Source organism: Falco rusticolus, chromosome W (assembly GCF_015220075.1).
Source record: "Falco rusticolus isolate bFalRus1 chromosome W, bFalRus1.pri, whole genome shotgun sequence".
Classification (NCBI taxonomy): Eukaryota; Metazoa; Chordata; class Aves; order Falconiformes; family Falconidae; genus Falco; species Falco rusticolus.
The window spans coordinates 5,923,240-5,949,857 of NC_051209.1; the positions used below are offsets into that span (position 1 = coordinate 5,923,240).

Here is a 26,618-nt window from a genome sequence, read left to right on the forward strand (position 1 = left end):
TGGCAGCCAAGTTTTTATGTTTTTGTGGCTTACAATGCATTGAAATAGTAAAATCAGTCATTGCTTTTATGTTTTTCAAAAGACTGGAGGACCAGAAATACTCTTTAATGCTTTTGTATTATTATATATAGAGGAAAACTGAGGTGGTTGGTGAGCGTGGGGGTGGAGGGAACACGGTGGAGGACATAAGGCCAGTGATGGTTCCTGGGTTTCATCTACAAGTGGCTGACAGAAAACGCGGTGGAGGGGAGCAGCAGAGTGGAGGATGTTTGTCTCACTCATCTCTCACCGTTTCACCAAAGGATGCAGAAGGCAAATGCCTTTGTTGTAGGAGCCAAAGTAAATGAACAAGCTGAGCTCCTGTAACTTGCATGCAGATTTTTGCTTTACTGGGTGTTTGTGATAAGAAGAGCTGGCCCCTGAGAGCAGAGTGTCCTTGGGGCACTGGGGATGGGAGATAGGGAAGAGGAGACAGGGACAATGTTTATATAACATTTCTCAAGGTAGACATTACAATAAATGCAACTCTGAGTTTCAGCAGCATTTGAAATGCAGTGGGTGAGAGACTACACATCTTCAGATGGGCTTCTTTTCCATATACAAGGCCATATTGTTATTTTAAACTGTGGGAAGGCACAAATAAGAGGAAATAAGCATGTGGTCATCTTTGTGTGTGGTTAAACAGGGAACCACTTTTGCAGGGAGGTCCAATTAACTGTATATGCTTTGTTTTGGAAGGAGGGGCTAGCTATGCCATGTGTGTTGGGGATTTTAGTAACTTCTGGTAAGGGAAGTGCAAGGAGAGAGGTATGTACCCCCGGTGCTGCCAGACCTGTGGGGCTAAAATGTTCCCATGACTCTTCTTCACCAGCATCTCTGGAGCATAGCCTTGAGGCGAAGAGGAGGGGGAGGGGGCAGGGGGGAGAGCTCGTGGTCAGGATAGTGAGGGGCTGCACTGGAATGCTGAAGAGTTAAAGTTGCTCATTCCTTCTCCTGTTCTAATAAATAAAATATGGAGAAGGCTGAAAGCAAATTTTTCATGTTAAATTTTTGCTGTTTTGGTCATGACCCCAGCCCTCATTATTCCCAAGCTGTCTAAGTGTGAAACAAAATCAAGTTAATGAATTTTGAATACTGCATCAAATGAACTGGATGCAGTACAGTGTTAATAAGCACCCTAAATGCTTCTCATTCATGCTGTGGTACCAAGGAGGGAGTTTTCTTGTCGGTGGTAGGAACAAGATTTGTGGTACTGAGCCTGATCTAGTGCCCCTTCTCCAGCCCCTTCCTGCAGTAATGCCCAGCATCAGGTGCTTTACTGAATGCTGGAGAGCCCACAGCATTACAGGTGAGAGAATAGATTCGTTGTAGTAGCTTGCATCTAGATGTTTAGTAGTTAGAGCTGCCTTAAGTCATGGACATGAATTTTGATGTTCTCTGACAGTCTGGGACTTGTCCCTCCCCTTCTCAGTCCTCCATATCACTTGGGACCAGCAATGTCCTTTGGCAATCTTTGGAGTCTGTGCTCCAGTCACCTGTTCGGTGAGAAGCATTGCCATTATCAGTATATATTTTTTTTTAATATTTCATTTTCAATTGACTTCAGTGCATTAAACTGTAGAGTCTCAGTACTGTGGAGCCTGTGATTTGGCTGAGAGTCAGATAGTCCACTTCTGGCCAATCTGCTTCAGTATTGGCCATTACATCCTGAAAATCAGTGTTGGATCAAACCAGTGAGTTCTTGTAGCTCAATATATGGTCTTTCTTAGGTGCCTCACAAGGAGGCAGATGAAACTAAACCAGAGTGGAAGCATCTGCATATAGTTTTGTGTCTTTTAAAATCTTTATCAGATATAGATTTTAACTTAAATGTTTTACCTATATATAGGCAGACAGCCCAGGCCTTTGTGTGCATGTGTATAGCTCTTCAGATATCGTGCAACTGCTCCTCCCTCTGCCAGCTTGTTTCAGGCTCCTGGGAAATTCTTGATTCTGTTTTCTGTGAGGTTTTTTGTTTGGTTTGGTTTGGTTTGATTTGAGCTCCTTCTGAGCAGTAGCAGGTTGGCCAAGCTAAGCCAGCTTCTGACATTTGTGAAGAAGCGTTCAGCACACTCTGCTGTGATCCTTTGTGCCAGTGTGCTCTGAAGAGCAGGGCGTGGGCTGCATGGTGAAAGTGCCCCGTGGCTGCAGAGAGCTCAAGTTTTCAATGATTGGATTGGTGTGTGAATATTGAGACAAGTTTGCTTTTACATCCCTAGTGAATATTTTTTAAATTGCTGCTCAAGAGAAGTGGCAGAGGCCTGATTCATCATTGTGAGCAAAGCTCACTGTTAATATATTCAAAGTGTAAGTTAATGTTGTGAAGCGTTTTGGCAGTATAGGCTGACTTGAGAGCACTTCTAGCGTGTGCTTGAAAGCACATGCAGAATATTGCCCTCTAAAAGCAGGGCTAAAGTTACACACATTTTATTTTTATTTTTCCTTTTGCTCCCTAGGCTTTGTCCAACACTGATTCTCCTCCTGGCTGTGAGCTGGAGCCTACAATGAAACACAATTTTGCTTTTGACAACATGGGCTATGAGGAAAGCTTTGAACCTGTGCCCTCGTCATCTTCCCAAGAACACACTGTGACAATCAACATTGTGGGAATGACTTGCCAATCGTGTGTGCAGTCAATAGAAGGCCAAATTTCTAAGGTGAAGGACATTGTGAGTATTAAAGTCTCCCTTGAACAGAACAATGCTGTAATAAAGTATCTGCAGTCAGAAATAAGTTCTGAACAGATTTGCCAGGAAATTCAGGATATGGGCTTTGATGCCAACATAGCAGAAGAGAGGTTGACAACAGCGACCGTAAATTTGTCATGCTTGAGAAAAGCAGTAGTTAAGCTTCGGGTAGAAGGCATGACATGCCAGTCCTGTGTCACCAACATTGAAGGAAAGATTAGGAAATTGCACGGTGTGGCAAAAATCAAGGTGTCACTTGGTAACCAGGAAGCAGTTATTGTTTACTATCCTTACATCATACAACCTGATGACCTCAAGAGCCATATCAGTAACCTGGGGTATGCCTGCACTGTTAAAAGTAAATCAGCTCCTTTGAAGCTGTGTGTCCTCGATCTTGAGCGCTTGCAGAATGCAAACCCCAAGGAGACACCAGGAAGTCTTGGGTGTGATGGGGTGGATCCCTCGGTCGCTGAGATGAGTAGCACAGCTACGGTGGCTGTACGAATAGAAGGCATGCACTGCAAGTCCTGTGTCAGAAACATTGAAGGAAATATATCAGATCTTCCTGGCATACAAAGTATTCAAGTATCTTTGGAACATAAACGTGCTGTGATACAGTATAGCCCAAATTTGATTACCCTGTCAGCTTTGCAGCAAGCTATTGAATCCCTTCCACCTGGAAACTTTAAAGTATGCCTCCTTAATGGTTCAGAAGCAAATAAAGGAGAATCTCCATCATCCGCTTTCCTATGCGATCTCTTCAGAGAGCCACTGCAAGACACGACATGCACAGCTGTTATCAGGATTGATGGCATGACCTGCAATTCTTGTGTACAGTCTATTGAAGGGATCATATCACAGAGACAAGGAGTGCAACATATAGCAGTTTCTCTAGCTGGCAGAACTGGGACCATACATTATGATCCAGCTGTCACTAATGGAGAAGAGTTAAGAGCTGCCATAGAAGACATGGGGTTTGATGCTTCTGTGCTGACAGGTAACAGTGTTTTTAGTTTTGTGGGTAGTGTGCCAGGTTGGGCCATGCAACACCTTATTGAGACTCTGTTCTCGAGAGAAACTCTCGAAACATCCCATTGGCACTGTCTTTTCTAAGGAACTGTCCTGATCTGATCTCACTTAGCAAGGGAGAGAGATTTCAGATGTGGAGCACCTTATTTCAGCCCTTAATAACTGCACTAGTGGGTGGAAGAGTTGAGTTATGTTATGAAGCCAAAAGGTTTGGAAGTTGGTACAAGGTCTTTCAAATAGCTGATCCCCTTACCCACTGAAGTAGGTTTCCTCCTATGTCTACAGGCTGCTGTAAGTAGATCTATCAAACCAAATGTTTTCATTTATGTTCTAGAATACTAAACCCATGACAAACTTAATGAAATCTCTTTCATTTTAAACCTCTTCTTACCTAGTTAAAATCTCTTTTTAGTGTCCTAATCCTTTGACCTTTATTTCTTTATTTTTACTAGCCCTACTTTACTAAGCCTTATTTTAAGCAAGGTGAGTGGCAAGATGCAGGTACTCTTTGGTGGGAGCAGGTGCTTTTACATATCAGCTGCAGCACAGTTTGTACATTTTGTACATGTGCTCAATGTTTAAGAAGTTGCTATGGTGCACAACCTCCTCTCCAGTGAATTTCAAATGTGGCAACATTTATCTGCTTCAACTCATTTGCTTTGAGATACTGATGTAGTTTACCTGCAACAAATTAGGTTGATGGCAATAGCCCACATCCTATTCACTTTTCTCATGGGCCCAATCCCTCTGAATCTTTTATACTACAAATGAGGAGGAGACCATATGTGGTGGTTAATTATGATTTTTTTTTTTGTTTATAATTTGTTGGTGGAAGACCTTCCAATTCATCTGTGGAAAAGGAGGGCACCCCCTGTGTTTAACGTGTTCAGAAGCAACTCTTGCTCCTCTACACAAACCTCTGTGTTGACGGCGAGGGAAGTCAAGCGGGCAAACTCAATATGAGTGATAAAGCAAGCTTCAATTTATTACGGCGCAATTATGTCTTATATACAGTTCCAGTTAATTATGCCTACTAGTCATCTGCTGATTGGCTAAGCTCTAAAGGGTTACATTTTCATACATCCTCCTACTTGCGGTTTCTGCGGATAGCTAGCTACATTTTTTTTTTTCCTCTCTTGTCTACGTGAATTCCTCAAAGTTATTTACAACATTAGGCACAAGGTCAGTGTTTTTCTCAGCTTCCTTATCAGCATGCCTCAGCATAGCTGCAAGGCCTGCTTCAGCTAACTTACGCTAACTTTGTTTCACAAAGATCTTTAAGGGAGTCATGGCCGTGATCACACAGCCATTCTGCAACACCTCTGCCCAAAGGAGGCAGGTTGTGAATGCAGCTGGAGCTGTTGTGTGTCTGTACAGTATCTGGTAAGAACAAAAATTATTGCAACTGGCCTGCATGTGTGGAGGTCTTCTGAGTGCTGCAGATCCTTCCACTATTCATTTTGCAGTACTTGCAGTGTAAATATTGGGCCATAAAGAGAAAACTGTTGAGAAACTTGTCCTTTTCTTTGTCTGAGATGAAGTGCTATGAGTCCTGCATAGACGACAACAGGGGCAGAATGAGTATGACTGGACTGCCTTCTCTATGCTGGACAAGGACCCTATAGATACCGATGTATCTTTATCAAGTGGAGGTAGCTGTCAGGTCTAGGCATTGAAATCGGAGGGAATCATTTGCCATCTGAAAGTGGAAAACTAGTTCTGTAGAGTTAAATGGTCATGCAAGTGGTACTGGTGAGTGTATATTGTTATATGCATAGTAACAATCTATATTATTTCCATGAAGACACCGAGATTACCATGTCACCTCTCAAATAACTAAGAGACTTTGCATGACTGATAAATGTGACCTGTTTGTAGTTTTGCCTCATCCAATCACACTGTAAACAGTGTTTGTTCGGTGTATTGTGCATTTATTCAAGATACCGCCGCTGGAGAACATAGGCACCGGCCTGACACCAGCAATGCTGCCATGCAGCCTCAAGCTCCAGAACCTCCTCGCCACGGCTGTGGGTCAGCTGGTCTTCCAGACATTCCTCACCTCGATGTGCCAAACCAGCCCAGTGGAGCGAGAGCGGAAAAGTGTTTTTTACAAATCACAGGCATGACCTGTGCATCATGCGTGTCTACCATTGAAAGAAACTTGCAGAAAGAAAATGGTAATAAATTTGAGATTCCTATAATGAGTCTATAAGAGACTATGGGATGGAAAAGGTATTCTATGTGATTAATGGAAGAGGGGATGGTACAACATCTGGAAGTTAAATAGACTTAATGCTCTTTTTTAGTGCTAATGTAACTATATCATTGTTTAACTATCCTACTGCACTGGTAGACAAACCCAGGGGACATACTTGTATTGTAACAGTAAGTTGTAATGTGATAAAAATTTCAAATAAGGCTCAAGGCAAGAACAGAGAAATGTTTCTTATTTAGTTTTCAGAGCCTTATTGCTTTATAGAGCAATCCATCTCTTCCAGATCTGTTGAGAGCTCTGACACGTGTGATGTGAAACTTGCACTTCAGGGCACATTTGCACAAGCAGTTACAAACAAATGTGTGGCTCCAGTTCCTGGATAATTATATTAGCTTAGGCACAGCAAAGCTGATTAGGTTAGAAGTCTGCAGGCTGGAGCTGCCTTTCCTCTGGCCATATAGAAGATGAACAGATGAGTCTTATTTAATTTGTGCAGGCATGCCTTTGGAGGGTCTTGCTTATCAATTACTGCACTCCCAGTGCCCCAGTGATGGTTTTACTGCCTTGATTACAAAATCCAAGAAACCATTAGCACTGAAGAACAATTTTTTTGCCTGTGATTTTTGTTTTGCTTTTCCAATTCTAAATTTATGTGTGTTTATTTATTTAAAAAAACCAAAAAAACCCCAAACAAAACAAAGGGAAAACCAAGAGAATAAAAAGGCCTAACATGGTGCTGGGGTGGGAGTGGGTGTGGGTTGTTTAGGGCTTTCCAAACTTACAGAGTCCAGGGTAGAGCTTGCATCAATGAGTGCAAAGATTGCTTCTGAACATCCATTTATTTTCATTAGAGCGTAGCAAAACTCACCTCCTTCCACGTGTAACTGTTGCAGTTCCTTTCATTGCTGAAGGGAACTGCAGTGTGGCTGGATCTCGGTAAAACCTTTGCAGTTGGGACTAGGGAACAACGCTAGAAGGAGGCAGAGGGAAATTATTAGGTTTATAACATCTCTAAGTTGTTCCAGCCCTCATTGGCAATCATTTGTGATATTTTATTTTTCTTACCCTCAAAGGAGCTGCATTATCTAATATTTTTTATTATTGACACTGCAGGAATTATTTCAGTGTTGATAGCACTGATGGCAGGTAAAGCAGAGGTAAAATACAAGCCAGAATTCATACAGCCTCTTGAAATAGCACAGCTGATCCAGAATTTGGGTTTTGAAGCTACTGTCATAGAACATCATGCAGAAACAGAAGGGAGTGTGGAGCTTCTTGTAAGTCATGTGGTTTTGAAATTACATGTTGGTTTTGGAAAAGTCAAGCCTGGAAGAGTAGTTTACTTGCAAATGCTTTTGTTTAAGTAGTTGCGGCTTCAGCAAGTCAGTTCTGGCTGGTGACACTATTTTTTCTTAATAGCTGAAAAGACAAAATCAATTCATCTTAGAAGAACCTGTCCAAAGGCAGTGAAATAAAACCTGATATTTGTACATATATAATAGACTTAGCAAGAAGAAATGAAACAGAACTTTTCTGTGACTTCAGTCAACAGTACAGACTCTGAGCAACTGAGAACATATCACCAAATGTGTGTTGATAATGCCTGGGGCTTTGTACAGAGGTCTGAGAACTTTGGGTAAAATTAATAATTTTTTTATATGAAGGACAGATTCTTCACAAATCTATTTTTGTTCTCTGATATACCCACTACAAGTCAGATAACAACAGTCTGCAGCTGTACTAATAGATCAGAAAGTGAGAACCTACTTACTGAAGCCACAGGAAAATTTAAGTGAGATGAAGTCATACATGCAGAGATTGAGTTTGGCAATGTTAATATAGCTGTTGATAGAACTGTATTAGCTATACCATTACACTTAATACAATGTACAAGTGCTGCTATACAAATATATAGCTGTGACTATAACTGCTGGTTACAGAATTTTTTAATTAAAGTGGACAGTTATGTTCTCAGCTTTGTTTCATTTAAGACAGCTCTATAAAATCTTGATGCTGAGGCCGTGGGTCAGTACCAGAAGAGCCTGAACAGTCATTAGCACCTTTGTGACAGTGGGAAGCCTTGTCTAAAATTCATCCACAAATATTGGGTGAATGTGGGGGACTGCTAACTGTACCTAAATTTGTCTTTTCTTTAGATTACAGGGATGACTTGTGCTTCTTGTGTTCACAATATTGAATCCAAACTCATGAGAACAAATGGCATATTCTACACCTCAGTTGCACTTGCTACTTGCAAAGCTCACATCCAGTTTGATCCTGAAATTACTGGACCTCGAGATATTATAAAAATTATTGAGGTAGGCTTTAGAAAATTTTTATGTATGAACAGTTCTAAGGTGAAGTTAAAAAGGAAATAAAGGAGCTGGTATTTGAGAGCTCTCACTGACTTTTGCAGATGCCATAGTTATTGCCATATATTTTTATGCTCTTGTGGTGAAGCTGTTATACTCCACAGTAGTGCATAGTCTCCCAGGTTGTTACTTTAAAACCACACCCTAAAAACTACAAAAAAGAAACTTTTTTTATTTATATCTGATAAAAGTGTCATATATTAATTCCTTGCAGTTCTGTGTAGAATCATGTGTCTCTGATTTCCAGTCATTTCAGTGAAGTGTTGATACTTCAGAAAATAAATTACCACTTTCTCTTGCCAGTGAAAGAGGTTGTAAAAGAAGTTTTGCAACAGCTCATACCACAAGTATTACACATCTCTGTATATGCTGGCATTTATTCCCACATCAATTCAAATAAGAACTTTTTAAACTGAAAGCTTGTGGTACAGCCACTAAAAGAAAACCATCCTGGCTTACCAGTAACCACACAGATCATAAAATCTGCCATTATCATAGCCTGGGTGTGAACAAAACTTTTTGCTTCTCTGCCCCACCAGAAGGGAAGAGAACTTACTCTATGAGGCGCATGCAGTGAGTGGTCAGGAGGACAGCAGAGACTGTTTGCCTTTCGTGTTCTAGAGTATTTACTCAGAAAAAAAGCTCCTAGACCACAGAATTGATGCAGCAGTAGTGATTAACGTGTTAACTAGTACACTGTTCAGGCTGGCAGAGTATTTCCGTAAAGTGTATTTTGCCACAGGAGCATCTCGTGATGCAGGTACAGTTTAAATGTATTGTGCTTGCAAGTGTGCTTTGGGTTTTTTGTGGCTTTTGACTTTTGGTGGGGGCCTTGTTCTGGCGCAGTAACTCACTGAAGCATCTGTCAAAACTGGCTTGCTACTTGTATTTGTTTCTGGGATGCTTTGCACTGTGGTTTGTTGTTTTACAGGTTTAAACTGATTCTAGTAATTTTGATTTTCAGCTTCAGGTGTATCTACTCACCTGTAGTGTTAAGGAGATGCTTGCAAGGTTGACTAGCCCAGTGGCTTGTATGTTTTTACTTTCCCTTGTGGTATTTCCCATCTCTCATACTTATTCCAGTGGAGATGAAGGGGCATTAATTTTCCTTGAGGAGGAGGGCAGCAGCCAGTGTCCTGGGACACTTACTGCATCTATACATTGTGTCCATGTATACATAGCAGAAATCCTTTGCAGTCCACATTTTGAGTACTGTCTGAAATATCCTCTCATGTTGGCAGAATCTAAAATAAGAAGTTAGCATTTATTAAATATGCAACACTGTCCTTTTCTGACATTTCTTATAGAAGTAGTGTAATTTAAGTATAAGTAATCTTGTTAATTTAATCCAAACTAACTCATCTTCCCTCCCCTTTCAATAAAAAGGAAATTAGCTTTCATGCTTCTGTGGCTAGAAGAGTTCCAAATGCACATAACCTGGATCATAAAAAGGAAATACAGCAGTAAGTATTTCTGTTTCTCTCTCACTAATGAACATGTATAGATCATCTGTTTTAACTCATCTTGCCCCTCACTCTTCCCAGATAATTTAGCTTATCCTGTGTAAAGTATATTCAATTTTACAATTTGCCATTTGATTCAAGTACTTTTATTACTCTCATTAGTTTCAGTTTTCAACTGATAGAAGTCTATACAGTTAAACACGTAGGAGACACAGAAACTGTCCCCAAATGTTGTATCTTTCCAAAATATCCCAAAGCTGTGTGTACAGTACTAATAGCTCAAGCTGTACACTGTGAGCACACTGTTTGGCCTGGGTACTGCTGGGTGTATGACAGTTGGGGATTTACAGCTTCTACTTTTCAGGTGGAGGAAGTCTTTCTTGTGCAGCCTACTCTTTGGTATCCCTGTCTTAATCCTAATGATTTATATGCTAATACCCAATGGGGAGCACCATGGGTCTATGGTGCTGGAACAGAATCTCATTCCTGGATTATCTATTTTAAATCTTCTCTTCTTTGTCCTGTGCACGTTTGTTCAGGTATGTCCACAGTACTTCCTAGGGGTTTGCTTTCTGTTCTGTAAAAACATGTGATAAAGAGAAAAGACCGGAAAGGTTTAGTGGATTAGGCTTGCTCTCTTGTCTGTACCACCTACACAGAATAAAGTGACGTTTTTCTGCAGGTTTTCCATTCTGTAATTGCTCACAGGACTTATTCCTGCCAAAGCTGCATCAGGTAGTTTTCCAAGTGGGGAAGGTAGTGTTAAAATGAAGAAATACCTGATCAGCTGCAAACTAATTGGGTAGCATAGGCAAATCTTTTCAACTTCTGTGCCTTGTTTACTTTTCATTGCTGAGGAAAAGGATGATATTTAGCTGGCAGAGTTGTTTTGAGAATGGGGAAGGGCAAGTGAGAGGATGACAATGGAGTCAGCCTCCTAGTAGACCAGTCAACTGAAGTTATAGCAATATAAAACTTGCATGGGACAGCAATGCTTTCCCTTATATACTACATGCTTATAATTCTGCTATAGGCGGCATCATGTACTCTCTGCTTTCACTGCTGTAATCTTAATGTGCGTCTGTCCATGCTTACATCAACAGTTTCTTGGTGGATGGTATTTTTATGTACAAGCTTACAAATCTCTGAAGCACAAGACAGCCAATATGGATGTGTGTGGATAACTGGCTAGCTGAAAAAGTTCACATAGACATAGTCCAGCTGGCTGGACAAAAATGCACATCGCTCTCAGCTTATCTGAAGTAAAGCAAAAATACACTGTCCTTGGCTGTTCTTGTTACACAATAACAGGAAGATTGCGGTGGGAAAAGAATGTTGCAGGTGGGAACAGATAACTACAGAAGAGAAACTAGGGGCGGGCTTGGTATTTAGGCAACTAACCAATAATGAGCTTAACTTTTGTAATATGTATGAGCTAATTATAACAAGGCATAAAAGGTGACTGTAAGGGACAATAAACGAAGTCTGCTGATCACTCATATTGAGTGACTGTGTCTTCCCTCTGTCGCAACAGATGTGCTCATCGTACTGGCCACGACGATTGCTTATGTGTATTCGTGTGTGATCCTGGTGTTAGCGATAATTGAAAAGGCAGAGAAAAGCCCTGTCACTTTCTTTGACACTCCTCCGACGCTGTTCGTGTTCATTGCCCTTGGGAGATGGCTGGAACACATAGCAAAGGTAACACATCTTCACACTAATTGTGTATTTGTGATGAAAGTAGAATAGAACTATTCAGAGGAATTTTGAGTCAGACGTTTATGATGTAGCCTATATTATAGAAGGTCATTTAGTTCATTGGGTTAAGTGGACATCAGCATTTATCTATCTCAATATATCTTACACACTCTTCTCTGTTTCTTAGAGTAAGACCTCAGAAGCTCTTGCTAAACTTATATCTCTACAAGCCACAGAAGCCACTGTGGTGACTCTTGGACCTGACCACTCTATCACCAGGTATATATTTATGAACAAAAACCCCTTCAGCCTGCCTGAATGCACAGACTAGGCTTGTTACAGTTAATGTGAAAGCTTGGTTATTCTTTTGAAGCTACCGGTGTAAACAATGTGTCTGTTCTACTTGTGTCTTTTGCAGTGAGGAGCAGGTAGCTGTTGAACTGGTTCAAAGGGGTGATATCGTAAAGGTTGTTCCCAGTAGATGGAAAGGTCATTGAAGGCAGCTCTATGGCAGATGAGTCTCTTATTACTGGTAACTTCCCTTACACAAAGAAGTGACATTTTCTAGAACTCTTTCTTACAAGGGAAGAGGGCAGACCCAACCCAAAAGCTGCAGTCTGAATAAACTCCCACCTTAATGGATTCTGTGCCTAGCCTTCTTGAGCTTGAATCCAAATCCTGCAGCTGCACACACCCTAAAATGCTGAAGAATTTCTGCTCAGTTTGGTCACCTTCACTAATGTACTGATGGGATGGATAGAGTTTATTCTGGAGATCTGGTGGGAGTTTCCCCTGGAATGTATTTGTGGAGATGGTACCTTCTCAGAAATAATATCTAAAGGGCAATGGGGAAATATTGTTGAGATGTTGGGTGTATATGCATGGGCACCAAACAGGGCTTCTGACAGCGATCTCCCAGTGAGCAAGGAGAGGGAAAGAGAGCCTCACAACTTGATGCTCATTAAGGGTCACGAGACTTTTTCACAGCTTCTGATATTTTCAATTAATTTTGTAAATATAATAAGAATTTCCTGCATCATGCAATTCTCAGAAATAAGGTAAAGGATATAAAAACTTTACATTGGCATTGGCATACTTGTTTTAGTTATGTATTTACTTTGCTTGGGAAACAGGGACGCCCTTAGCTTAAGAGAACCAGTCACTATCACTAACTCTAAAAAGAGAGAAAATAAAGATTTTGTTGAGCTAGTGTTTTTGGAGAGGCAGCATGAGAACAGGAGCTTTGCCACAGAGACAACTTCTCTAGTCTTTGAAAACTGAGGGTGGTGGAAATAAATTGTTCAAACTCCAAAGGCTATGCAAAGTGTTAATTGGAGAAATTCCTAGAAGCTGCTTTTACAACCAGTTTGCTCCTGGCCCTTTTGAGGGATGGCATACTGGAGAGTTAGGATCAAGAAAACAGCATTTGCTTTGAAACTAAACCTAGGAAGATGTTTGTAGAAGTACGAGACCACTTACATATGTCTTCACTAGACAGAGATACACAATATGTGATTTCTGGTCGTGCATACGGGTTAGCATTTCAAGTTAGCATACTGATTTTGCTACCAAAAAAATGAGCTGTGTGCTAATGGACTATGTTCACTGTTATTAGGGGTATTGGCTCATTTATTCTTACCTTTTCTTTCTAGGGGAAGCTATGCCAGTCACTAAAAAGCCTGGGAGCACAGTGATTGCTGGTTCTATAAATGCACATGGCTCAGTTCTTGTTAACGCAACCCATGTTGGTAACAATACCACCCTGGCACAAATTGTGAAATTGGTGGAAGAAGCTCAAATGTCAAAGGTAAAAATAATAGAAAAGAAAACCTTAGTCCCATATTTTGATTAAATAAGGAAAAGAGTCTATATTTTGATATATTTACTTGTTCAGGAAACTGTGTTTTTTTCCAGACTTCTAAAAAGAATCAGATTAAGACTATTAGATATTTTAATGAACTCTGCATATTTATGTGTTTTGATCATAAACATGAAAATACCTGTTTTTCTTTTTTATAGGCACCCATCCAGCAACTGGCAGATAAGTTTAGTGGATATTTTGTTCTATTTATCATCATCATTTCAACAGTGACATTGCTAGTGTGGATCACAATTGGTTTTATAAATTTTGATGTTATTAAAAAATATTTTCCTGTAAGTAATTTCATTAAGAGCTGGATTTTGGTGTTAGGATACCTTCCAGTGTAATTAACATACCATCTGTGGGTTTGATGTTGCAACCTGGCAAATACTTTTGTACAATGTGGTGTTTTCTACACAGAGCAGATAATTACACTAATTAAAATCTATCTGCAGGTATAAATATACCTTTGCATTTACCCCTTAGTTCTGAATGGGTTTTCTACAAACAAATTATTGGCAGTCTTTCTGGACTAAAAATAATCTATAGCTGCATGGCAAGGAGCTGAACCATTCCTATCATGGCTGAAATATTTCTGGACATCCTTGTTCCTGATGGCAGATAGTGATTTTGGCTTTAGAAAGAAGATGAGCTTCTATTATCTTCAGGATGTGTATTTGCTGTGCTCAGCAGCTGTGGGGATCTGTGTGCCTGGGAGTAGGGTTCTCCCTTGCTAAGCTATGAAGGAAATGTCAACAAGTTATATCGTCATCTGGCAGCCTGAGAGCAGAGTCAAGTATATGTGTGCCTGAGCAGGAAAAAATCCAGAAAATACTGCCATAAACAATTCATAACATTGACCTTTCTCTACCATTACAGTAACAATAATAGATTGCTTTCCTATACGGGAGGTTTCCAGGTAAATGTTTTTTGAAATGGCTATGGTTGATTGTACATCTGTGTTATCTTCTATTAGCAATCATCCATCTCTTTCTTTCTTTTTTTTCCCCCTTCCCTTTTCTTGCAGAATCAGAACAAACACGTTTCAAAAGCTAAACTAATACTGAGATTTGCATTTCAAACCTCAATCACTGTGCTGAGCATTGCATGCCCCTGTTCTTTAGTCTTGGCTACCCCCACAGCTGTGATGGTGGGCACAGGAGTTGCTGTGCAGAATGGTATTCTCATCAAAGGTGGAAAACCCCTGGAAATGGCACACAAGGTTAATAGTTTATTCTGTACTTTGGTAGCTTACCCAGCTGTTGCTACATGATATATAATTTCCCAGAAAGTCATGCTGGTGGAGAGAAAGACTGCAGGATGTTGTTTGGGTTTTTTTCTGTTGTTTGCTGCTCATTAGGTAAAGAAGACAAATCTGACCTTCTTTCTTCATAGTCACAGCAAAGTGTTGAGTGAGACTGCTAATTTTCTGCATGACCTCAGAGGTTTCTGACTTTTGTGCTTTCATTACCTTTTCTGCAAAAAAGCCCAATAATCCAGTGTTTTCCTTCTTTCTTCAGAGGAATGTTGTGAAATGTTCATGATCCGTAGCTTAAAATGTAGTATGTAAGAGAAAAACAGAAAGATTTGAAGTTAGTTTAGTGTATAGAAAAAAGATGGGAGGGAGGCAGAAAAAGCCCTTCAAAGACAGAAAAGAGATGAAAAGAGAAGGAGGAAATCTAAGAAGGAACAGGTTTGACATATTCACAGCCAGTGAAAAGAATATGAGTTTAAACCATGCTATGGTAGACTGGATTAGACATACGCAGAACCTTTCAAGTGAAAAGAGTGGTAAGAATAAATTAATCAGACTGGTAATTCTTGTTCTTACTGTACATTATAAAGCATAAACCAGAACTTTTTCCAAGGCTCTGCAAAAACCAAAAAGTTACTACTAATTAGTGTCAGAACTTTCTACCTTTTGAATTTAAGTGAGGCTAGCGTCAGGGCTTGGAAAATGAGGTGACCTGTTGGATTCTGCAAGGTCGATGGGTTGGAAGAGCTGGGAATGGAAATAGTGCCTACTTTATTAATTTTTTTTGGTTCTTGTGTTTCTCTGTGCTGTGTATTTTAGGATTAGAATTGACTTGGTTTGGGTTTCAGTGTATGTGGGGGTGTGTTTTCTGGTTCATTCCCGATTCCTCAAGACCCTTTGTGCTGGCTAACAAGTGATTGAAGATTCTGGTGAATAACATGAGGCTGGTTTTGGTTAGATTGTTTTTTCTGGAACCTGTTGCAGCTTCTTGTACTCTTCCTACCTGCTCTATCACCAAATAACTTCCTGAGTCCTCTTTCTTCAGTGCTATTGTTAATTGTTCAGAACAGCATTTGTAAAAGCCATCCTTGCATCATATCCCTTGTGGTAAAAGTGATTGAAGTGCCATTACGTGAGTCCTGCATGTGAATACATACACAAAGGACAGTACAAGTCCTGCAATGACTCTGTTGTCTGAGATCCTGATATAGGTACGGGATGGTGAAAGCAGGTGAAATCACCTGCTCTACAGACAGTTCAAAGTACATACAGGAATCTCTACTTTTGTAGGTTTATTATGTCTTGGTGTGGATATAGTCACCTTGTTACTAAGGTCTTGCCTGTATTTATGTGCCTCCCTATGCTTGCAGGGCTTAGGCAGTAGCTCTGGCTTAGGCAGTAGCACTGGTTTATTTCTTGCAGATCAAGACTGTGATGTTTGATAAAACTGGGACCATCACCTGTGGAGTTCCTAAAGTCATGAGAGTGCTTTTGCTGGGAGACATGGCTGTGCTCTCTCTGAAGAAGGTACTAGCAGTGGTTGGCACTGCAGAAGCCAGCAGCGAGCATCCCTTAGGAGTGGCAGTCACTAAATACTGCAAAGAGGTACTTAGCCTTCCTGTTTCATCTGAGACCTGAAGGGATCTGTGCAAATGTAGCAATGTTGCAGAAAAAAAGCAAGTCCCTGAGGGACAGGCCTGCCTGAAAAATAATAGGCTGGAAAGCTGGGAGATTTTATGATTGTGCATCTTAGTCTGGACAATACCAGAAGGCATATTCTAACCTTTGCTTTTCTGGTAATGCTGTGGAGTTCTCAAGCAAGATACTAAAAAGTTTTTCCTGAACTAGTGGGAAAATTCAGGTTTGTGGAATATGTGCAGGAGGGATACTTATGCTTCAAATAGCATTGTGAAGCAAATGTGTGTGGTGACATTTCATGTTACCTGACTCTAGTCTCTTCTATTAGTCATTTGCTTATCTGAATAGATTAGTCAAAAAGCTTTAAACCGTGATATTTGTGAGTTTCACAAATGAATTAATAGATCACTCAAATTGTTGCAAATTTTGCAAATGCTCAAAGGTCATTTATGTGTTGCATGTGTTCCTCAAGTGTTTCAGGAAGAATGAAAGCACAAATAGTAACCAAAATAGGAAGCGTGGTTTAAATAAACAATTTATTTCTGCTAAGACTAGTAATTAATTGATTCATGGAAAAATTCATTGGCAAGAATATATCAAATTTATTAGTGGTAGATCTTTCAGTGGTAAAATTTAGAAGCTAACATATAAATGTAGAAGTAAAAAGAGAGTATGGGTAATGACTCAGTTGCCTTTGTCGTATTTTACATTTTCTGGTTTCAGATTTGTCTTAGTACACTGCTGTAGTCATCCCATGCACTTCTTATTACTGGATCTGGCTTATATTAATTGCAATGCTATACTGTCTGCTAATATTCTTACCACGTGCCTTATCATCCCTGTATTGTAATAAGGTTACTGAAAGGTACATGTAATTCCAACTTCCAAAGACAACCCAGAATAACTTGTTTATAAATTATTATTTTCTCCACTCTTTTTGTAACTCAGGGTCCTGGTAATCCCTTTTCTCATCTTGAAGGTACTCACTGGCTTCTCTTTCTAATTCAACAGAAAGACCCAGTTTCCTTATCATCCAGCCAGATCACTCCAGGAATTAGATACAGCTTTTCACTATACTTTTACATATATATATATAAATGGTCTGATCCCCCACAGCCAGTTGTCTGTGAGGTTAGTTAGGATTTGCATCTTTTCAGAAGCTGTATGGCTTATCGTACAGTATTTCTCTTTAGTTCCTAGTCTTGGCTGAGGCCATGAACCACTAATGTAACTGCTTTGTTCTTGAACTGCCATGAATAGCTGTCCTTTATGGTTTTCTGGTGCTAGGGCTGTGATCTGTATGGCTGTCCCTTTCTAGGAGTCTAAACCACAGCATGTCCAGAACATCCTTATTTTTAGTTCTGTGCTACTGATACTCCATGCTGCTTTTCAGTCAGTCGGTCATTGTCAAGGAGAGGAATGAAGCCTCTTTTCAGCAGGAGTTATCTAATATTTATACCCCATGTGGGCAGCACAGACTGATGATGGACTCTGGTTATGTCCACAGGAGCTTGGCACTCAGAGCCTGGGATACTGCACCGACTTCCAGGCAGTCCCAGGCTGTGGCATCAGCTGCAAAGTTGGAGGTGTTGAGGCTGTCCTGGGCATGGCTGAGGAGGGTCTCAGTAAGCTGGACGCTAACAGGAGCAGGGACAGCAGTGCTCCTCTGGGAGATAACGTGCTGATCACGCTCTCGGAATCACATGGTATGTCTGCCCCTGAAGTGACCGCCAGTCACAATGTGAGAGCTAATGAATCAACAGTCCTGACCCCTGTAAAACAATCCTACCAGACTAGGAACAACAGAAAGGTGAATATATGGCAGGAGGAGGCAAAGAACATGGTGGACAAAAATGTGCCTTAACAAAAATGGAAGCTCTCTGTTTCCCCTATTCTTGAGACTCTTGATCTCTCTGCAATTCAGAAATCTAAATAACAATTTAAATGCTACTGTGATGGGTACTCAGAAAGTCCTTACAATACATAGACAATAAGGCATACACAGCAATGTTCTTTTTGTGTAGAAGAATGGTCCAGCAGAGAGCAAAGTTTGCCAATTAGCATTATCTCCCCATTTAGAGCAGTTACCTTTAACATATGTTGTCTTACTGCAACTTCTTATATCCTACCCTTTAGTTCCCTATTAACTTGGACCTCTTGTTTTCTGTTCATATATCTCTCAAGGCACTTAATCAAAAATAAAACCTATTCAGCAGATGCACAATAAAGCATGTTACATCTGCAAACCAAGTTTCAGTGCCTGATGTTTTTGATTAGGCCAATACATTTGTTTTTGTTTCAGGGTCTGTGGAAGCCACTTTGCTCTTTTGTAGTGTAGGAGAGAAAGAAAAAGTATTTAAAGCCATCCTTAAGAAGCTTATCAGTTCTCTTCAGAAGGCTGTGGCTCTCCTGACCTTTTTGAGAAAGCTATTAGAAGAATTAAATAAAATAAGAACTTTAATCATCACAACTGTGCCATTTGTGAATGGTGTTAATGTAATATTTTTCTCATTTGCTTCATACAGCTCTTGTGAAGTTGGATTGAATATATAATGAGGTGCTTTACAAACTGTTTCATTCTTTGTTAGAACAAAACTACTTTTTTCTTACCAGAAATAGCCTTTATATGTGAAAGAAGTCATTAGTTGTGAGAACAAAGCAGCATGGCATTTATGAAATGTGCATACTGCATTTATTCAGAAAAACAATGTCAACTAGCAAAGGCAAATACAGGCAGATACTTCCATTAAGTATGTTAGTTCATGATGCAGTTCTGTGCATAAACAGGCACAGACTGAGTCTTGAAGGAGAAAAGTTTTATGAGGCTGTCTTCAGGTAGTGCCTATGCGTTTGTGTTTGGCCATGACAGCAGCACATCAACAAGACTAATTCTGTTTGTGTCTTGGTGTGAGCATTGCCAGTCTGGAACACACATACACAAAAAAATTTTAGGAAAACATCTTCAGAATAACTTTCTATAGCTAATGCAGCCAGACATTGTCCTCCTCAAACACTTCTGGCTTGTGTTCACTATTTTTGAGTTGCTCATTTTTCTTTATGTCTGTGCACAAAGGTCCATCAGCTTCTCATACATACTCGGTGTTGATTGGAAATCGTGAGTGGATGCGACGCATATTGCAAATGACGTGAATGATGCAATGACAGACCATGAAACGAAAGGACAGACTGCCATACTAGTGGCTATAGATGGTAACTGCTGTTCTTTGGAGTGACTTAAGAAATTGTCAGTTGATCCAACCATGGAACTTAAAAAGAAACTCTGGAGCAATTGATCAGTGACTTAGTGTCAAGAAACTACTGATCTTTTAGTGCAGAACTGCTTGTGAACTGCAAAGTATCAAGGTGTTCTTGAAAGAAGCCTTCACCTCAGAACACTGTTCATAAGATTTTGTTGGGCAGTTTTAAATTTAACTATTTATTTCTGGACTTCCTGTTGTCTAGGTCTGTTGCTCAGAAAAGCAGTGCTAGTGCAGCTAGTCCATCCTGATTTTACATCACGTAAGGATCAGAGGCCAACCTATTGCATCACTGACTTCAAAACATTTAATGAATAAACATGATGATTCATTAGATCATTAAAGTATAGATTTGACTAAAAGAGTTTTGCCAAAGGGGTTCTGTTCTGTGCTGTACATACAGAAAAAGATCCCAGACAATACCTCAACATGAGAAACTGCTGTAATGGTGATATATTACCAGTGCATTTGTGGTCTTGAAGTGAGGTCTCTGGTTCAATTACTGAATAAATATACTTGGTGCTCCTAGAGAGCAATTTTGAGAGGCATTTGCATGCCTTGGCCTGGGCTCCATCATCAGTCCAGTAGTACTGAATGCTCTTAACATGAAAGTAAGGGCTTTGATGTACAACTGGTGTTCCTATCACTGTTAATGATAGCAGATAGAGATGCAGGGGTACGAAACCTACCTAAGTCCTTTGAAAAGGTAACATGCAATGGTAAACCAATGTGAGATTTTTGTAAGTCACATGAAAGACATGTGGATGCACCTTTGAGTCACTATGTTGGAAGGCAGCTGCAACACTTTTGTATGGAAGTAATTAATTGTAATAGAGATCCAACCCTGAAAGATTAGGAGACATAATTCCAGATACTTTATATACTTCCTTCTGGAGGAATGGCTTCAACATGTGACCTGGACACAATTATCCAAACTTTCTCTAGCCCGCTATTGTATTTGTCTGTACCATAAAAGCTAGAAGTCAGGCATGTGTAAAAGCTACCTTCCTCCCCTTCCTCCTGGTCCCTAAACATCAAAGGTGTTTGTTGTTTGATCTGAAGCAGATAAGTGTGAAAAGTTTGTGTGTGTGTGTGTGTAAGAGACCATAACTTAGAAAACTGTAGACAGTTGTTCAGGTTTATGAGTGTCAATTTTGCCCAGAATGTGGGCACATGATGTGATGGAAGGAAGTCCTGTTCTCTCACTGCCTTTCTGCCTCCCACAGCTCTCTCTAACAGAGGACATTTCTTTGTGTAGGCGTTTTGTGTGGAATGATTGCAATAGCAGACACTGTCAAGCAGGAGGCAGCCCTTGCTGTGCACACGCTGAAAAACATGGGAATAGATGTGGTGCTGATAACCGGGGACAACAGAAAAACTGCAAAAGCCATTGCTACTCAGGTATCTGCTTCTTTACATTTTTTAAAAAATACATTATGATGTTCTAAAACTCTGCTTACTGCAGTGAATTTGGGGCAGGAAATCAGAGTTTCACTGAATGCATTAAATGAAGATTAGCTTTTCTTGGATTGAGGCCAGTGGCTGCCTCAAGATCCCACTGAAGACAAGCAGTCAGTACTTCTTCAGAGATACAGAGGTTCTTGCAGTAATTAATCTGTTGCTGAACTGAAGCCTCCTGCTTTCCTTCACTGAAGGGCAGTCATGTTTGGTTAGTGATGAAGGAAATTTGCTTTAAGGTCCAGTCCTGTTCCCAACAAGGTAAGTGGGGATTTGTCATTAAGGGCAACAGTAATAACAGTAAGAATTGTTAAGAAGCATAGCAGTCTAAAAGATGTTGGGTTTACATGAGATTTCCTTGATCTCAAACTATAAATGTTGCTTGAAAGGCAAAGCCAAAATCTCACTCCACCTTGCTACATTTCTATTCTCTCCACCTTAATTTTTCTCTTTCCCTTTTGCATCAATCTGCTTCTAATCTACTGTGTGCTACCTCGCTTTCCTCAGATATCTCACCACACAGCTAACTCAGCCAGCACTGTGGTATGCATGTTCTCGCATGTTGTGAGGTCTGTTTTTTAAATCAGTGTGATGCTTTAATCCTTCTATTTTGTTTCACACTTTCACTTTTGTGTTCAATTGTGGTAAAGTGCTTTCCTACTCAACTTTGTTAAGAGAAGTCTTTCAGAAACAAGCTTTTATTTATGGTTCCAGGCACTCAGGTGAAGTTTTCCAACAAGCTTAGTCTGTGCCAACCTATATTTTCATTGAATTTTTGGCACTTACTTTCTTTCCAATGGAAAAATAGTAAGCCAGTCCTAAAAACTTTTTAAAATGTTACTTTTTCAAAGGTTAAAAGAGAGCTCCTACCTTGTGTAGTGAAAAGCTGATCTCTGCCTGCTGAGGCAGCCAAACCAGGAGCATTATGCCAGCCCTCTTCTGTACACCACCAGTGCTAAAGCCATTGGTAACAACTCCTTATAAGTTGAGATGTGGATGGGTAGAAGTGTTTAGGCAGCCATCTGCTTGATCTTCATAGTCTCCTTGAGACTTGGACATACTTGGCATTTCTGTGTTTCCCCTACTGCAACTGCCTGATCATATGGGGTTCCTGTGTTGCATTATCTGCTTGAGAGCAGGAAGGCTCCACAGAGGGATCTGGGCAGGGTGGACGGATGGTCTGATGGGCCAGTTGTATGAGGTTCAACAAGGCTCAGTGCCAGGTCCTGCACTTGCATCACAACAACCCCACACAGCACTACAGGCTTGGGGCAGAGTGGCTGGGAAGCTGCCTGGTGGAAAAGGACCTGGGGGTGCTGGTCGACAGCCAGCTGGACATGAGCCAGCAGTGTGCCCAGGCAGCCAAGAAGGCCAGCAGCATCCTGGCTTGTAACAGGAACAGTGTGGCCAGCAGGACAAGGGCAGTGAGTGTCCCCCTGTACTGGGCACTGGTGAGGCTGCACCTCGAATCCTGTGCTCAGTTTTGGGCCCCTCACTGCAAGACAGACACTGAGGTGCTGGAGCGTGTCCAGAGACGGGCCACGGAGCTGGTGAAGGGTCTGGAGCACAAGTCTGATGAGGAGCAGCTGAGGGAACTGGGGCTGTTCAGCCTGGAGAGGAGGAGGCTCAGGGCAGACCTTACTGCTTTCTACAGCTGCCTGAAATGGGGGTGTAGTGAGGTGGGGGTCGGTCTCTTCTCCCAAGTAAAAAATGATAGGATGAGAGGAAACAGTCTCAAGTTGCACAAGGGGAGGTTTATTAGGGAAAATTTCTTCACTGAAAGGGTTGTCAAGTGTTGGAACAGGCTGCCCAGGGAAGTGGTTGAGTCACCATCCCTGGACATATTTAAAAGATGTGTAGATGTGGTGCTTGGGGACATGGTTTAGTGGTGGACTTGGCAGTGCTGGGTTAATGGCTGGACTCGATGATCTCAAAGTCTTTTCCAACCTAAAAAATTCTGTGATTCTGTGGTTTCACTGAAAATTTTTTTCATGCTTCAAGCAGCATGATTAGCTGAAATCTGGCTCTTTTAATCATCAAACCTTTATTGCCAGGGCAGTAGAGCTGTAGAAGCAATGTGGGGCATGATGCTAATGACAGAACATGGTTTGCCAACACCTCTGCAGTAAAGATGGAAGGGGCTATAATCAGTCCCTTTCTTATGCCAAAGACATGTTGCTTTTCAGCTTCCTGTGTAGATTGCAAGTGTTGTCTCCAGTGGAATTGGTTTAGTTGGTCTTCCTTTGCTTCTCCTTCACCCAGAATAGCAAATGGCTCTTCCTTTCAGCATGAAGCATATCACCAACTGGATATGTTTTTTCTTTGTACATAGGTTGGGATCAAAAAAGTCTTTGCTGAGGTTCTTCCTTCTCACAAGGTTGCAAAGGTCCAGGAGCTCCAAAATGGGAGGAGGAAGGTTGCAATGGTTGGTGATGGAGTCAATGATTTCCCTGCACTAGCCAGGGCCGATGATGGAATTGCAATTGGAACGGGCACCGATGTTGCCATTGAAGCAGCAGATGTTCTTATCCAAGTGAGCACTAGTTTTGACCTGTCCTATCTTATCACTGACACTCCTCTTTTTGGTTTGTTTTCTGAAGACTGCATGTGGAAAACTTTCAATGCTCTTCTGTCTTGCAGAATGACTTGCTGGATGTAGTTGCCAGTATTCACTTATTAAAGAGAACAGTTTGAAGAATACGGATAAATCTGATTCTTGTCTTAATTTATAATCTGCTTGGAATACCCATAGCAGCAGGTATGTGACTGCCAGAGCTCAGCTTGTTGAAGACGGCAGCACAGTTGAGTTCTGTGGTGCATCTTACAGGATCTCCTGCTCAAGGAACCAAATAGAGGTTCATAGAGTAGTTGAAACTTAGCAGGAGGAGGACAGAATAAATACGTTCTTTTTTTTGTTTGTTTCTCATGTTGTAGAAAAAAAATCTTTGTTTCCCAAATTTTAAACTCTTAGGAAAAAGTTCTCATGCAATGAAATTAAAACCATGCTCTTATTTCTCATAGCGGTACTTGGGGATTAGTTTCTTTATATTCAAAGCCAGCTCTAATCAGAGATACTATCTGACTTCTGGGTGCTCCCTCTTTTATTCACCCTGAATCACACATTTTCTCTTCTACTTCTTGCATTCTCTGTTTCTGTCAGACATCTCATGCTCCAGATTCCTCTTTAAAACTTACTTCAAGCATTCTTTCTTTATGAGTAACTTCTCTGTCCTTTGCCTGGACTATTGCCTTGTCTTTCTGTTGCTTTTGCTTTGTTTCATATGTGCAGAATAGCTGAAGGGGACAAACAGTCTTACCTTGTGGCCGCAGTCTTGTAACTGAACTGGTGCTAAGGTCATCCCTTGCAACAGAAGGGACATTTTAAAATAAGTAAGTAAATATATATCAATCTAGCTCTGTTTATGGAGATCTCCGCAGGTCATGTTGCAGAACTGCCAGTCTGTTCTATAATGTCCAGGGACAGAAATGTCTGTATCGGGACAGGCAGCTCTAGCTCATGCCCGTATGTTTTTTTGCTAGGTGTGTTCATGCCTGTTGGCCTTGTGCTTCAGCCTTGGATGGGATCAGCTGCAATGGCAGCTTCTTCTGTGTCTGTCGTGCTGTCTTCCCTGCAGCTGAAATGGCAAGTTGTCTTATACTAATCAGCTGGGGACCCTTAGGTAGCTCTGCTGCTGGGACTCAAGTGAGAAGTTACTTTGGGCTTTGTATACCTAAAAGTACCTGACAGTCCTTTAATGTAGCGTTGTTCTGTCTAATCCTTGGCTCCAAAGAGACATGTGTCACTATCATGAACAGACCTGGAGTAAGACAGTACTGAGCATTCTTTAACTAGCAGCTAAAAGTGTAACTGGATGCCACTGTGTTGGAGATGTAATTCAGTACCAAGGGAGGTAATGATCAACACTGGGTTTGCTGTGAATATCAAGTGAACAAATCATTCAAAATCTAGATTTGTACATGGTTTTATTTTTTGTCTATTTAACTTAGCCAGAGAGAAAGACAGCAGCAGTGTATTTATTCTTTTGCACCTTACTGTAGATAAAGTATCTTACTCTATTTTTTTGGAAGTGAACCAGTTTCTGAACTGTAGCAAGATTTTTCAAATTGATAGACTCGCAGAATGCTTTGGGTTGGAAGGGACGTTAATTTTATTAATTTCTTTAGGCTAGATTTTTGAGTGCCCTTTTTGGATGCAGTTACAGTGGGCCTGTTTTTAACAGCATTGTGAGCAAACAACTTTCAAAAATAAGACTCTTTACAGTGTCTGAAATTAGTCCAAACCTTCATGTGTTCCTACAGCACCTGGGGTCTTCTGTAGTGTCGTGTAATTTATAGTATAGTGTAGTACAGTATAGTATAAACTAATATAGGAAATCTGTTGCTGCATCATGTTTCTGATCCTGTAAATGCTCAGTGAGACCACAATCTAGAATGAAAACTACACATGTGCTTATGTTTGTTTGCAGAATCAGCCCTACCACTATAGAATTTTCATCCTAAGAACTTTCTGTGTGTAGTTATGCAAAGGATGAGAAATTTCTGAGAAGGGATTCCTTTATTCTCCAATCATTTTGATCTTCTGCTGATTACATTAAGTATCAGACACAATCATGGTTAGATATTGAGAACCCCCCAAAACATACTTGGCTTCAGACTTATGGAAGCTGTATTCCAGTATAACCTGTAGGCCAGTAATCTTTCTTGAAGCTTTACATCAGCTGAATAGAACTTCAGATTCCAAAGAACACGATAATACATGTATGTGAAGAAGACCATGCAAACTTGCCCTTGCTGTTTTTTTTTGACCTAGAATACATTGAATGGGTCATCAAGTCCATTCCCCAGCAACTGTCTGCTATGAACCCTTTCATAATTCATAATTCAGCAAACTCATATTTTTTCTTAAGGAACGTCGCTTTGAGAGTCCTTCTCTTTTACTACTGAAATGTCTTAGTGCAATGGGACCAGTACTCTCAGTCATTAACATTGTGTCTGAAGTGCAGGTAACATTTAGGTTATCAGAAGTTTCAGAGTTGTTCTAATGCCAAAGACACTTCTGCACATCAGTTCCAAACATCTTTTCTCTTTTTCCTCTTAGTTACAAGAAGCCAAACACAGAAAGTTATGAAGCACAAGCTCAAGGCCGCATGAAGCCACTTACTCCTTCCCAAATCAGTGTTCATATTGGAATGGATGATAGGAGGAGGGATTCATCTAGATCAGCTCCTTTGGATCAGATTAGCCAAGTGTCTCTCTCTTCCTTGACTTCAGACAGGCTACTGAGATGTAATGGTTTTGTTGAGGAGGAAGGGGACAAGTGGTCATTGCTCATGAATGGAGGAGATGAAGAACAGTACATCTGAAGCACTGTATTTTTAGTACTGGAGGAAACATTCCTCCTCACTAGCAGTGGGAGGGTCCGACACTTCATCAAGAGTTTCAGGGCTCTAAGTGAAAACGTTCCTTCAGCTCATAAAGCAATTGCAACTCAGCTCAATGTTGGGTTGTATGGACTGTGGGGTTTTTTTCAGGTCACCAGTTATTTCTAGTCACAGAAAGAATCTGTGACTTTATAATTAACTGGCTCCTTTGCACACAGCAATTAGTGACATAATGTAAAATTGT

The 26,618-nt window shown here is 40.7% G+C and overlaps 1 protein-coding gene across 1 annotated transcript; it reads left to right on the plus strand.

Moving 5' to 3' along the window:
* Positions 1 to 288: 288 nt before the first annotated feature.
* Positions 289 to 26,618, plus strand: LOC119140842 (copper-transporting ATPase 2-like). Its single transcript, XM_037372478.1, is given in 24 exon segments — positions 289 to 339; positions 2,496 to 3,723; positions 5,696 to 5,932; positions 7,084 to 7,247; positions 8,127 to 8,288; positions 9,729 to 9,805; positions 10,170 to 10,344; positions 10,909 to 10,981; positions 11,340 to 11,506; positions 11,691 to 11,782; positions 11,922 to 11,972; positions 11,974 to 12,035; positions 13,156 to 13,310; positions 13,523 to 13,657; positions 14,392 to 14,586; positions 16,042 to 16,224; positions 17,765 to 17,963; positions 19,331 to 19,387; positions 19,390 to 19,467; positions 20,773 to 20,915; positions 23,305 to 23,505; positions 23,613 to 23,730; positions 24,513 to 24,615; positions 26,092 to 26,618. Coding segments are annotated over 24 exon segments (4,356 nt in total). The 5' UTR covers positions 289 to 303; the 3' UTR covers positions 26,357 to 26,618.